This window comes from Megalobrama amblycephala, linkage group LG20 (assembly GCF_018812025.1).
Source record: "Megalobrama amblycephala isolate DHTTF-2021 linkage group LG20, ASM1881202v1, whole genome shotgun sequence".
Taxonomy (NCBI): domain Eukaryota; kingdom Metazoa; phylum Chordata; class Actinopteri; order Cypriniformes; family Xenocyprididae; genus Megalobrama; species Megalobrama amblycephala.
Genome location: NC_063063.1, coordinates 30,078,976 through 30,093,755, shown reverse-complemented (window position 1 = coordinate 30,093,755; position 14,780 = coordinate 30,078,976). Strand labels below are relative to the sequence as shown.

Here is a 14,780-nt window from a genome sequence, read left to right as displayed (position 1 = left end):
AAATATCATGATATCATGGATCATGTCAGTTATTATTGCTCCATCTGCCATTTTTCGCTATTGTCCTTGCTTGCTTACCTAGTCTGATGATTCAGCTGTGCACAGATCCAGACGTTAATACTGGCTGCCCTTGTCTAATGCCTTGAACATGAGCTGGCATATGCAAATATTGGGGGCGTACATATTAATGATCCCGACGGTTACATAACAGTCTGTGTTATGTTGAGATACGCCTGTTCTTCAGAAGTCTTTTAAACAAATGAGATTTATATAAGAAGGAGAAAACAGTGGTGTTTGAGACTCACTGTATGTCATTTCCATGTACTGAACTCTTGTTATTTAACTATGCCAAGATAAATTCAATTCTAGGGCACCTTTAAAGACGAAGCTGCTATGCACAGGCCATTTCAGACAGTACTGGCTAGGACTCAACGACAAATGCAGGACTAAAACACTCTTCTCCACTCCTCAAATACATAAAACATTAGCCTTTATATATATATATATATATATATATATATATATATATATATATATATATATATATATATATATATATATATATATATATATATATATATATATATATATATATATATATATATATATATATATATATATATATATATATATATATAGTGTTTCGAGTAAAGAAAATTACTCAATTCAAATTACTCTAATTCACACAAACAAGTTCTTTACTGTTGCATTGCAAAAAAGCAGGTGTTCCAAACTGTGTGCAGCACTTCATTCACGATAGAGGCGGGTGGAGTTACAAGATTTGAAGTTTGAAGATCAAATGGAGTTACAAGGTTTAGTTACAAGCTATTTTTAATACTTTTCATTGGTTAGGATTTGCAAAACCCACGTGCAGGGCTGACCAATAGTAATGATTTATGAAAAGAAATAAAAATGAGGAAATATGTCATAATATAATAGATACAAGGTTTCTGCCCGACAGCGATTATGAACTAAATTTAATTTATTTTATTACTGTGTTAAATGTATTAAAGTCCCTGTAAAGTCATTTTAAAGTATGTGTTCTGAGTTTGTCACACCGCAGAAAAATGTGTTATTAACCACTCAGCCAAATTTGAATGATTAAAAAAATCTGCAAGTAAATGAAATAAGTTATCAAAATCTCGAAAAAAATAGGCAGCGCTCTCTGCTCTCAAACGCTGGGGGCGTGTCCACTGTCGGCGCTGAAACCACGCCCACTCGCGAGAGCTGCCGTCTCAACTGACTTGAGTCGAATGAGTCAAATACTGATGCATATAAAAAGAATCATTTAGAGGGTTGCAAATTTTAGTAGAGTTACTGTGGACTACCTACTAATTATTACATAAGCAAACTCGCCAACTTACACTCATTGGTGGGCACGTACTGCCGACTGTTGTCGAGTCGACAAATGATGGTGCCGCGAGACGGGAGGATGAAGGCCGGGACGGGAAAGACTCAGTCCGGCCCCATATATCACCAGTTATCGGTGGGACGGTAGGCCGAGGCGGGAGGGGGGGCAGAGGTCTGTTCAGTCACATTCACCAAAAACAGCGGATTATCTGTGAATCCCAGCTGTCTGATGAAAGTTTGTAAAATGCCGGTGTAGAACGATCACTTTAGAATCCTTCATATCATCATTTTAGGAAATTTATATAAGGAGACCGAGCATATTGTATATTATAACAAACATGTAATATGCATTTGCGTGACGAAGGCATTACTACCTAAATGTGCAAAGGGCTGTATAACTGTAATGACACTAGAGATTGAGCGAGTGAACCGCTGTAGAGGCGGCGCCACACTCGGTGCGTCATCTACAGTTATATAGTGTTAGGCAAGGGGCTATGCTCGGGGGTCCAAGTGCGTCATCAGACCACCGTTTTAGCTCTGCCCAAAAAATCCTGAGCAGAGACTTGGTGAAAAACTGTTCTTACGCTCTAACTTCACAATTCAGCATTACACAATTCACAGTCTTTGTAATGTGTTTCAGCAATACATTTGTAACATTAAAAAAGTGTTTACAAAGAATTCTCAGAATTGGCTTTACAGGGACTTTAACTGTATATACAAAGCTTATGTTGCACATGCTCGCAGCACAAGGTTATTTATCAAATGATCAGATTATTTACACTTGGATATGAATCAAATTATCTTACTCTTATCGATTAAATCCTGATTTCTTTATGTTGATCCTTAAGAGAGCGAGAGAGACTGAAGTGCATGAGACAGTGCATGGACATGTGATGAGTGATTTAATTAAGTCAGAACAGGAGACACATCCACAGATAATTACTGCTGAATGACGTGCATCTACTTACAATCTACCCGCAGAGCTGCCATATGTCACTGCTTTAACACTACACTTCACCTTGGGGCATATCCACACACAATATGCACACAACACTAACACATTTCTCTGAATAAACAAACTCAGTTTGACAGAGAAGTGGTGCACATATGACACACACCATCCTTACACACGGCATCACTCATGCAAATTCACAAATATTCATGAGGATTATCTGGATTTCTGCTAGAAATATAGCAATATAGAACTTTTTGCAAACTGCATTAAAATAATGGTATCCATGCGGTTTTATACACTTCTTAAACCAGACATTAATGTAATATAATGAAGTGAATAATTAACCCAAAAAGGAGTTGAAGGTCAGGTCTGATGGGTTGCAGGCATCAGAAAAAAACAATGCTGAATGCCAATATTAATAGTTCTTTATACTAAACTAGTAATCACGCTTTTGTTATGGTTCATGCATTTACAAAAATTGTGATGGATGGATGGACGGAAAAACAATTGAAATAAATGAAGATGATGGATGGATGGATGGATGGATGGATGGATGGATGGATGGATGGATGGATGGATGGATGGATGGATGGACGGACGGACGGATAGATGGAAAAACAATTGAAAAATGGATGGATGGATGGATGGATGGAAAAACAATTGAAAAATGGATGGATGGATGGATGGATGGATGGATGGATGGAAAAACAATTGAAAAATGGATGGATGGATGGATGGATGGATGGATGGATGGATGGATGGATGGATGGATGGATCGATGGAAAAACAATTGAAAAATGGATGGATGAATGGATGGATGGATGGATGGATGGAAAAACAATTGAAAAATGGATGGATGAATGGATGGATGGATGGATGGAAAATAATTGAAAAGGATGGATGGATGGATGGATGGATGGATGGATGGATGGATGGATGGAAAACAATTGAAAAATGGATGGATGGATGGATGGATGGAAAAACAAGTGAAAAATGGATGGATGGATGGATGGATGGATGGATGGATGGATGGATGGATGATGGCTGGATGGATGGAAAAACAATTGAAAAATGGATGGATGGATGGATGGATGGATGGATGGATGGATAAATGGATGGAAAAACAATTTAAATAAATGAAGATGATGGATGGATGGATGGATGGATGGATGGAAAAACAATTGAAAAATGGATGGATGGATGGAAAAACAATTGAAAAATGGATGGATGGATGGATGGATGGAAAAATAATTGAAAAGGATGGATGGATGGATGGATGGATGGAAAAACAATTGAAAAATGGATGGATGGATGGATGGATGGATGGATGGAAAAACAATTGAAAAATGGATGGATGGATGGATGGATGGATGGATGGATGGATGAATGGATGGAAAAACAATTGAAAAATGGATGGATGGATGGATGGATGGATGGATGGATGGAAAAACAATTGAAATAAATGAAGATGATGGATGGATGGATGGATGGATGGATGGATGGAAAAACAAGTGAAAAATGGATGGATGGATGATGGCTGGATGGATGGAAAAACAATAGAAAAATGGATGGATGGATGGATGGATGGATGGAAAAACAATTTAAATAAATGAAGATGATGGATGGATGGATGGATGGATGGAAAAACAATTGAAAAATGGATGGATGGATGGATGGATGGATGGATGGATGGATGGATGGATGGATGGAAAAATAATTGAAAAGGATGGATGGATGGATGGATGGATGGATGGATGGATGGATGGATGGATGGATGGAAAAACAATTGAAAAATGGATGGATGGATGGATGGATGGATGGAAGGAAAAACAATTGAAAAATGGATGGATGGATGGATGGATGGATGGATGGATGGATGGATGGAAAAACAATTGAAATAAATGAAGATGATGGATGGATGGATGGATGGAAAAACAATTGAAAATGGATGGATGGATGGATGGATGGATGGATGGATGGATGGATGGATGGATGGAAAAACAATTGAAAAATGGATGGATGGATGGATGGATGGATGGATGGATGGATGGATGGAAAAACAATTGAAATAAATGAAGATGATGGATGGATGGATGGATGGATGGATGGATGGATGGATGGATGGATGGATGGATGGATGGATGGAAAAACAATTGAAAAATGGATGGATGGATGGACGGACGGACGGACGGACGGACGGATGGATGGAAAAATAATTGAAAAGGATGGATGGATGGATGGATGGATGGATGGATAAACAATTGAAATAAATGAAGAGGATGGATGGATGCATCCAATTTCTCAATTTAAAGTTAGGTCAAGTTAAAAAGGATCGACCACTTCACTGCAAAAATAAGGCATGTTTTACCCACCCGTCACACACAGCATAAGAACACCGTCATACAGCTGGTGTTGGACAGTGACCTTTAGAGAGAATCGGCGTGTGTTTGTCTGTGTACGTACCATGCTGAGTAAACAGGTCGCTGTGGACGATGTCAATCATGCAGTTCAACTTCTGCTTCACCAGACGCCCCAGAGGAACTTTGAGTATAAACTCACTGAACAACTTACTGGAGAGAGAGAGAAAGACATGGAGGGAGGGTTAACACTGTTTTTAACTGCACAACTACAACTTAGTTAACACTAACAGGTGTCTATAGATGTGTGAGTGTATGAACATCCCTCTCTTCTCGTCTCCACTTGATGTTGAAGTGACAGCTCATTTCTAAAACATGCTAAGTGCCGTGGGCTATATCCCTCTGTCCTCATCTGAATACACACACACACACACACACACACACACACACACACACACACACACACACAAAAACATGCCCAGGGCACCACAGGAGAGCAATGGCTCTTTTTGTGGAAAGAACTGGCTCTTGAAGAAAGCAGGATGAGAGTGGTCTGGCAGATGATGACAGAATTCAGAGATGGCCTCGTTCAGCATTTGTTTGGTATATGTGTGTGTGTGCACAGGACCCTCGACCTCTCTGCTGAGCAAACACACTTCTATGACAATGAACTGTGAGCAAACAGCGCAATGCCAACACACTGTGAACTAACCAGGCCTCAAGTAATTGTTCTGCCCTCAATGATAGTGAAAAGTGCAAAACAAATTTCTTGAAGTAGTTTTCCTGAACTGGCCCTTCCATCATTGGTCATTCAAACATTGGTCATTTTTTGAAATCAACATCATTATTTTTTTTCTCTGCATATTAAACTGAAAAATCATGAATAAAAATAGATAATGTCCTGCTTGTTTTGCCCGACAGTGCCTTTCACCCACTATTCATAGAAATAGGAAGGAAAGGAAATGGAAAGAGAAAGGTGGAGGAGGAAAACAGGTGGAAAGAAAAGAGAAACACAAGAGAAAAAGAAAAGGGGAAAGAGATGAGGATAAGTAAAAGGAATGAAAAAGGAAAAAGTGAGTCAAGAAAAGGAAAATTAAACAGGGAAAAAAGGGAAAGGGAAAGGAGAAAGAGAAAGAGAAAGAGAAAGAGAAAGAGAAAGAAAGGGAAAGAAAGAGAAAGAGAAAGAGAAAGAGAAAGAGAAAGAGAAAGGGAAAGGGAAAAGGAAAGAGAAAGAGAAAGAGAAAAATATGATGGAGAAAGTAGGGAAGGGGTAAGGGAAAAAGAAAAGGGGATGGGGAAAGTGAGCAAAGGAAAAGAGAAATAAAACCAATATGGAAAAGGAAGGCGAAAAAAGAAATGGGAAAAAGCGAGTCAAAAAGGGAAATAAAAACAATATTTAAAAGCAGAAAAAGGAAAAGGAAGAGGGAAAAGTGAAAAGGAAAGAGGAAAAATAAAAAGTGAGTCAAAAAAGGAAAATAAAACAGATATGGAAAGGAAAAGTGAATAGGTAAAGAAAAGGGGAAGGGAAAAATGATTCAAGAAAAAGGGAAACAAAATAGATTAGGAAATGCCAAAAGGAAAGGGAAAAGTGAAAAGAGATAAGGAAAAGCAAAAAAGGAAGAGAATGGAAAAAGCAAGGTTTACTCTCTGGCAGTGCTGGACGTGGTGAAGATAACCGCAGGAGACTGAGGAGACACAGGAGGGCTTGAAATCCTCTTAACCCCATGAAACTCTCCAACACAGAGGAAGAACCACGGGGATTAAAGAACAAGGGATGAAAAGAAGGGAAGAACAGAACGGGGCTTTGCAAAGAGGGAAAAGAATTACAGTGAGAGGGCACTTTAGTCAGGACACACATGGATCTCTAAGCTCAAGCGTTTATCCGGCACATTTGAGACTAACTAGCTGTTAAATACACCATTAAACTAAATGGATTATAATATTTCAGCATTATATATTGACCGTCAACCATCCTGAAATTTAGAAAATGGCATCAGCTGACCACTGGAAAATGAATTATTTGGCTGCGAGTAAATGTAACTTCTTTATATGCATGCACACGGATATTCAACAGCTCTGTCAGTCTGAAACATCCATTTATACGGTAACATCTCGAGCAAAATACAACAACACAAATCACTCAGGGAATCTAACAAGATTCCCACTGTTACAAAACGTCTTGTGAAAATGTCACGTCTTGGAAAATTGGTTTGGTGTGGAAAGGCCGTGGTCAGCTAAACATCAAATAAGCAGCAGCAGGATTCATGCCGCCATCTCTGTTTGTGCGCGCAGTAAATTTAGCCATTACAAGACCCGCCTAACTCTATTATAATGCCACTCAGGGATGAACGCATTATCCAGACCAACAGACAGGATCGGCGAGTGACCGCCACGTCTCCACGGCAACGGGATCACTTTGCGCTGATTGTGTGTGGAATCTAAAGTGTGTGAGAAATACTTGAGCAGCAAAGCACAGTAATGATAATGACGTGTGAGCAAACTCCATCAGGCAGAAAGATGATAATGATGATCAGATCTAGAGTCCGAGTGACGACCACGAAACTCGCGCGAGGAGCATCAAACTCCTGCGGATCGGATTTAAGAACTCCACTCCTCAGACCTGATTTCATTACGAGCCTCTAAAAGTCACTTAGATGGAGACAGACACAGGATGAGATGAAAGGCATGAGGAGAGAGAGACGGGATGAGGATGAACAGGTAGAATTAAGGAGAGAGAGAGAGACATGAGAAGCAGGATGAAGAGAGAGACATGGGAGACAGGAGAGAGAGACAGGATGAGGATAACAAATGTTTTTGTTCGTTTGTGAGAGGGAGCATGAGGAAAACACAAAACGGATAAGATGCGGAGAGAGAGAAACGAGACAAGAAGAGTGAGGCAGGATGGGCATCAATATTGTTTTGTTCCTTTATTTTTGAGTTTAAAACTCAGAAAGACATGAACTGGAATGTTTATATGAATAATAATAATAATAATAAATAAAAAATATTCAAATAAAATAAAATAATATAAAATAATAAAAAATATAATATAAAATAAAAAAATAATAAATTAAATTAAATAACTAAATAAAATAAGAAATAAAATATAATACATTATTATTTATTATTATTATAATACATTATAATAATAATAATAATAAATAAAAAAGAAACAAAAAATAATAAAATAAAATATAAAAAAAATATAAAATAAAATTATAAAATAATATTAAAAAATTTAATAAAATAAAATAAAATAAAATAAAATAAAATAAAATAAAATAAAATAAAATAAAATAAACACAGGGCAAGCATTCATTAGTGTTGCACGATATACCGGTACTAGAAAGGTATCGCGATACCCTGCTTTTCATTTTATATACCGGTACATTGAGTGCCAGCTGTATTTCCTAAAGTGCGACAGCAGGGGGCAGCGAGGGGGCAGCATGCGTGCAGCGCGCTGCTTCTAAAGCACATTGAGTGCGTGTTTATTCCTCTCAACTGCGCAACGGCTTTTATGGTGACGAAACGAGAGGTATGGTTGCAAATACAGGTGCTCTTGCAGACCGTCCACAAATTGTTGAGAAAGCAGATGCACGAAGTGAAATATGGCATTATTTTGCTTACATTGCCGTCAGCCAGGGCAAGCCCACGGACATCACAAAGCCCGTCTGCAAAAGATGTTACAAAATAACGCAAGCGAAGGGAGTCAAAAGCATCTTGCCGTCAAACATCCCGATTTGTACAAAGAATTTAAAATTTTTTACAATAATCTCACTGTCAAAAACACTTAAATGTATAAAAAAATCATAACAGCAAATAATTTACAATTTTATTGAGCATGAAAATAATAAACATTAAAAATTATATAAAATCTAACTCTAACTTCACAGCAATGAAGCTCAAATCCAGAATTATCAGCCTGCACACTGGTGAAGAAACAAGTTCTGTCATATGTTATTTATTTACTTTTTCTGCTGTTTTAGGTTTTTGCCGTGGTATCGTTTAAATATCGGTATCGTGATATTTAAGTTGGGTATCGCATCGAAGTCAAAATTTTGGTATCGTGACAACACCAGCATACATACAAGCGTAAATAAATGCAAACCATGCAGTAGGATGACACCTGCATTTGGTGAATTATTTTACAGAAGTGGCTTTGCTGTGATTGAGCTTCGATTTTAATTTGTTGCGGATTCTTTGAAAACACCATTAAAACTCCATGAACTTTGCTGCAAAACACTCACTCTTCCTCACACTCATTTTATTTCATTTTGCCTGTGTACATCTCCGAATATACTTAAATACCAAACCAAATTTAAAGTCCATCTCCAAAAAAGATATATGTCTATTACTGTTTTTGTAAAGTGTCCTTGAGCTTGGGAAAGGCGCTATATAAATTAAACATATTATATTATTATTATTATTCTTTGCTAAAAACAAACAATATCTGAAGACACCACAAACTCACCTGAGCTCCTTTGGGTCAAAGACCACTTTCAGATCGTTGACGATAGTTGGGACGTATTTCAGTGCAGCACCCTAAAAGTTCACACAAACAATGATCTATTAGTATAATCAATTATCTAAAAAAAAATCCATAAAACACATTAAATAGGGGGAAAATCATTTGAACAACTAAAATTTTAGTGGATTGTGTTAATTTCTGATGAGCTGTGTTGTGACATCACGTTGTTTAAATAACTAGAGTGAATTCAGGGTGATTGGGACACTTTTTGCCATTGAAATGACTTGGAAAAAGTGTCCAAATCAACCTGAATTCACCCTACATGAAAGTGTCAACACCGTTATTTAATGATTATGAGAAACACTGACGACTGCTGTGATTTTTATCAATCCATTTCTGCTCAGAGCAAATCCAGCGGTGATGAACGGCCTGAGGAGTGTGCTGTCAATGGAAGATGAACCTCATGCAGAGAAGATGGTTATGAAACACAAATACTCTCCTACATCCCGATCAATAAGCAGGGCACAGACGATCAGTGAACACATGCGTTTCCTTCTCCTCTTAACATCACCTGACACCACTGTCAAAACGTTCATCTAGATATCTGAGCGGATCGATCATCATCTGGTCCAAATGACATTTAACAGGAGCTCAATGTGAAATAAATAAACTAGCTACAGTTTAAGAATATGAAATAAGTCTGTAAAAAAGTCAAATAAATAAATAAAAATAAATAAAACAAACAACTGACTAGAATGTGCAATACAATGTCTGTAAAAAATAAATAAAAAATGACTGAATAAATATAAAACAAATGACCAACTAGAAATATTGTGAAATACTGTGCAATGTCCATAACAAAAGGTTTCTCAGAATGTGAAATATGTCTGTAAAATAAATAAATAAATAAATATGTCTATCAGAATGTGAAATACAATGTCTAAAATAAAAAATAAATAGGTTTATTAGAATGTGAAATACAAAGTCTGCAATATAGAAATAAATAAATTTGATTCATCGAACAAATCATTAAAATCAAATGTCCTTGGTTTTGCTGTCTTTATTTAGCAGGAGAAGCTGTCATAGTCAGTGCTGACACCTGTCAATCACAGACGTCACATCTGTCCATCCAAACTCGGTCCTGGAGGGCCATCGTCCTGCAGAGTTTAGCTTCAACCTGCCTGGAAGTTTCTAATATGCCTAATTAGACCTTGATTGGCTGGTTCAGGTGTGTTTAGTAAAGCACCACTACACAAGCAGATTTTAGCAGAAATTGGTTGAATGGGAATGTTCAGGGGATTGTTTTAGATCTGTTTGGTTGTTCCAGTATTGACAAGGATATTGATCTACGTAACCTCAAGTAGGAAGTGTTCCTTAAAGACTACAGAACAATTTTCTTATCACCCGATCAGATTTCAGGGTTGGGTTAGGAGTGGGGGCTGGTTTGCATGGGTAGTTTCAGTTATCTTGGACAGTGTTTGACAGGAATCATGTTCCAGGTCCAACAACAAATTTCGACTGAGGAAAACTTCCTGCTTAACAAAAATCAACATGTGAAAGCTTTAAAACCTTGTTCAAGAAAAGAAACAACTTAAAGTAGGCCCGCTGATATTCAGCTGATAAATGTCTGATTTTATTCTAGTCACACTTGAAAATGTGGTCCTGAGAGTATACAGATCTGGATATAAAGCGGCTGCTTCCTGTTTGATCATCATTGTGTCAAATTTTGACATACTTTGAAATAATTTAAAAGAAAAAAGAAAGTCTGAAAGAACTCTGAACATTTGAGTCAATAGAGGCAGTGATGGATGGGATATGAAGTTTCCCATTTAATAAATATTCTCTTCCCAGCAGCCCACAGAGCTTCTGATTTAACCTGAGACTTTGCTAAGAGATGGAAAAGGTCTTGGAGTTCAAGTGTTTACTAAAAAAAAAAAAAAAAGTGAATATCTGAGGTTATAACTCACATTTGATTTGATGTGCTTTTGAAACTTTATGATTACGGGTTTTATAGCAATAAATTCACAGATAGTCTGGCACTGCGCTGAAACATACTGCACCGACCGAACACATTTAAAGAAGCCTTACGGACACGTTCACAAAACTGGACAATGTACGGAAATAAAACTTCTGGACTGTAATGGTAACTGACAGTTATATTTATGTTATGTTATGGATAAGAACGGATAATATGGATAAAGAAAACACAGCAACAGTAAAATTAAATGAATGAATAAATAAATTATTTTTAATTTTAGTCTTTATCTAAATCATTTTACACATAATATTACAACATTTTACATAGAATCAGAAACAATAGATTATTCAAATTTAGTAGAAACCAAAGCATCACAAACTGGATTTGATATAAATAAAAACTAAATATATATTCATTTGTTTATTTAGTTCTTATTTATATCAAATCCCGTTTTTGGGTCCTACTAAAACATCACAACTAAATAATGTTATTTTAGAAATAAATACTGAAACATTAAAAAAAAAAAAAAAAAAACAGATTGGCGCAGGGCTACCTCTTTGAAAACTAGCTATGCAAAACTATGTTTGGCACAAATTATGCCAAATTTCTTCATAAACTGACAGTGATGCATCAATTTTGAATATATGGATGTGCAAATTAATTTTGAAAGCTACAAAAAGGAATTTTCAGTGAATAATGATCTAAATTTCAGATTTTTCCTCACATAAGCTATATATATACACACACACAGTGATGTGAGTTTGGGGCAGGGCTAACCGTTTAAACAACCAATAGCAGGCTAGGGGAACTATGGAAAACCTGTTTGAAAACAGTCATTATTTTCAAATCCTTTTGTTAACACTAGAGGTCAACAGTTTGTTAACAACAGAGGTCAACAAATGACACACTTTACCTTAATTTCCCTCCAAACCAACACTGCAAAGCAGTGAAAAACAAACTAACTCAATACGTGCAGTAAAACAGACTTAAACAAGCTCAAACTGTCGAAAAATAGCGTGAGCCCATGTGAACACAATGTACTTCGAGTTGTCGTGCCATTTCACTCACGCCATATCTTGCTTTCCTGTTGCAACAATGCCAGCAGAGAGGAAACGAATTCCTTCCCCTGTTGTTTCACAAGTGCATCTTACTAACATGAATTTTTGACTTTCTGACAAAACCACTAAGATCTCGGCCACCGGCACACCTGCATCGCTCCAGGCTGACTCACAACCCGTCCAGAGGGCCTGATCCATTGTGTCGGTGTTGTGCGTTAGACCAGAGGTGCGTTAATGCAAAAAGGAAGTGACAGTAAAGGTCAAGGACAAAACAAAAAAAAGCACACAAACAGAGGAGGAGGAGCGGAGAAACAGATGGAAGGAGAGGAGGAGATATAGAGTACCTTGAGGAGAAGCTAAAGAGGGCGAACCCAGAGCCACAGTGGACAGAGGAGATGGTCAGGTGACGAGAGAGACACACACAAACACACACTTCAACAGATGAAAGACAGAAACATCAATATTTATGCCTATTTATGTAGATTGTGATCGGTAAGATTTTAAGGGTTAGGGTTTAGATAAGTTTCTTCTGCTCAACAAGGCTGCATTTGTTTGATCAAAAATACAGTAAAACAGTAATATTGGGAAATATTGTTATAATGTAATAACTATTTTCTATGCGAATATATTTCAAAATGTTATTTATTCCTGTGATTTTCAGCAGCATTACTCCAGTCTTCAGTGTCACATGATCCTTCAGAAATCAGTCTAATATGTTGAGGTTGATTTTGACACATTTCTGATAATCATCAATGATGAAAACAGCTGTGCTGCTTCATATTTTTGTGGAAACCAGGATAATTCCAGAATTATTTGATGAATAGAAAGTTGACATAAAAAATATTTTGTAACATTAAATTGATAAAAAGTGTAAATAAAGATATTTATAAACAGGGGTGCACATATCTGGTGCGCATGTGTGGTAAAAATAAATGATGCACTGCAGAAAACGTGGAGGAAGGCACTTTTGAGTATCAACAATTTTTGGGAACAGGGACACGTTTACTTACTGAAGTAGGATTTTTCTCTATCTCTGTTAAGATGGCAATCATGATGATAAGTGTGTTCAATAATTATTAGGAGTGCAACGGACCGCAGTTAATCCGTGATCCATACGGACCAGGCCCCACAGTTCAGCACGCATATGATTCATGGATTAGCTACTAAGTTTAACCATCATAGAGTGAAAGTTTATCATACAGTGGCACCCTTGGTAAATATGATCAAAAATGACTGTAAAAATAAATCTGAATTGTTTATCCTTTTGATCTTTAATTCATAAAATTAGCAAAAATATAACCTTTCATTGAAGGAAAAGAATTGAAAGTGGAGGGAAAAATCACTTTATGAAATAAATGTTTTTCTCCAAAACACGATGGCCACAATTATTGGCACCCCTAGAATATTTTATGAGTAAAATATCTCTAAAGTATATTGCCATTCATATTTACATTTTTTTAGCACACCAGGGTGATCATGAACATGAAATTGTCCAGCCATGACTTCCTGTTCCACAGGAGAATAAACATGAGGAAACACAAAAGGCCAAATTCCCTTAATCATTCATCACAATGAGAAAAAACAAACAATATAGTTCTGATGTGCAGCAAAAGATTGTTGAGCTTCACAAAATAGAAAGTGGCTGTAAGAAAATAGCTAAAGCATTGAAAATCCCCATTTCCACTATCAGGGCAATAATTGAGAAGTTCCAATCAACTAAAGATGTTACAAATCTGCCTGGAAGAGGACGTGTGTCTAAATCGTAGTAATGCATGGTGAGGAGGAGAGTTTGAGTGGACAAAGACTCTCCAAGGATCACAGCTGGAGAATTGCAGAGATTAGTTAAGTCTTAAGTCTCAGAAAGCCTAAAAAAAAATTAGCGAACAGCACCTACATCCCCACAAGTTGTTCGGGAGGGTTTCAAGAAAAATCCTCTGCTCCTATCCAGAAACAATCTCCAGCATATTCAGTTGTCAGACAAGACTGGAACTTCAAAGGGGACCAGCTTCTATGGTCAAGTGAAACTAAAAAAAGAGCTTTTTGGCAGCAAACCCACCAGATGGGTTTGGTGCACACATGAATAAAAAGTACCCCATGTCCACGGTTAAATATACTGCTGGATCTTTAATGTTGTGGGCCTATTTTTCTGCTGGAGGTTCTGGACATCTTGTTCATATACATGGTATCATGGATTCTATCAAATACCAACAGATAAAAAAGATCAAAACCTGACCGCTTCTTCTAGAAATCCAATAATTGGCCGTGGTTGGATCTTCCATTAGGACAATGATCCAAAACAAACATCAAAACCAACACAAAAATGTGTCACTGAGCCCAAATTGAAGCTTCTTCCATGGCCACCCCAGTCCCCTGACCTGAACCCTAAAGAAAATGAGTGGACTGAACTGAAGAGAAGAAGCACCAACATGGAGCTGGAGAGATCTGGAGAGATTATGCGTGAAGGAATGATCTCTGATCTCTTGTCAGGTGTTCTCCAAACTCATCAGGCATTATAGAAGAAGAGTGAGAGCTGGTTTCTTGGCAAAAGGAGGTTGTAAAAATGTAAAAGGGTAAAAGGGTGCCAATAATTGTGACCAACGTGTTTTGTAGAAAA

General features: G+C 37.2%; 1 protein-coding gene across 2 annotated transcripts in view; it reads right to left on the bottom strand.

Annotated features, from left to right (window-relative positions):
* Positions 1 to 14,780, bottom strand: part of dock1 (dedicator of cytokinesis 1) — a 299,327-nt gene that overhangs the window by 188,751 nt on the left and 95,796 nt on the right. For both annotated transcript variants that reach the window (XM_048170101.1, XM_048170102.1), the window contains exons 24-25: positions 9,134 to 9,204; positions 4,769 to 4,875 (exon numbers count right to left, since the gene is read on the bottom strand). In XM_048170101.1, the coding sequence (XP_048026058.1) occupies positions 4,769 to 4,875; positions 9,134 to 9,204 (178 nt within the window). The remainder of the gene's footprint in view (positions 1 to 4,768; positions 4,876 to 9,133; positions 9,205 to 14,780) is intronic.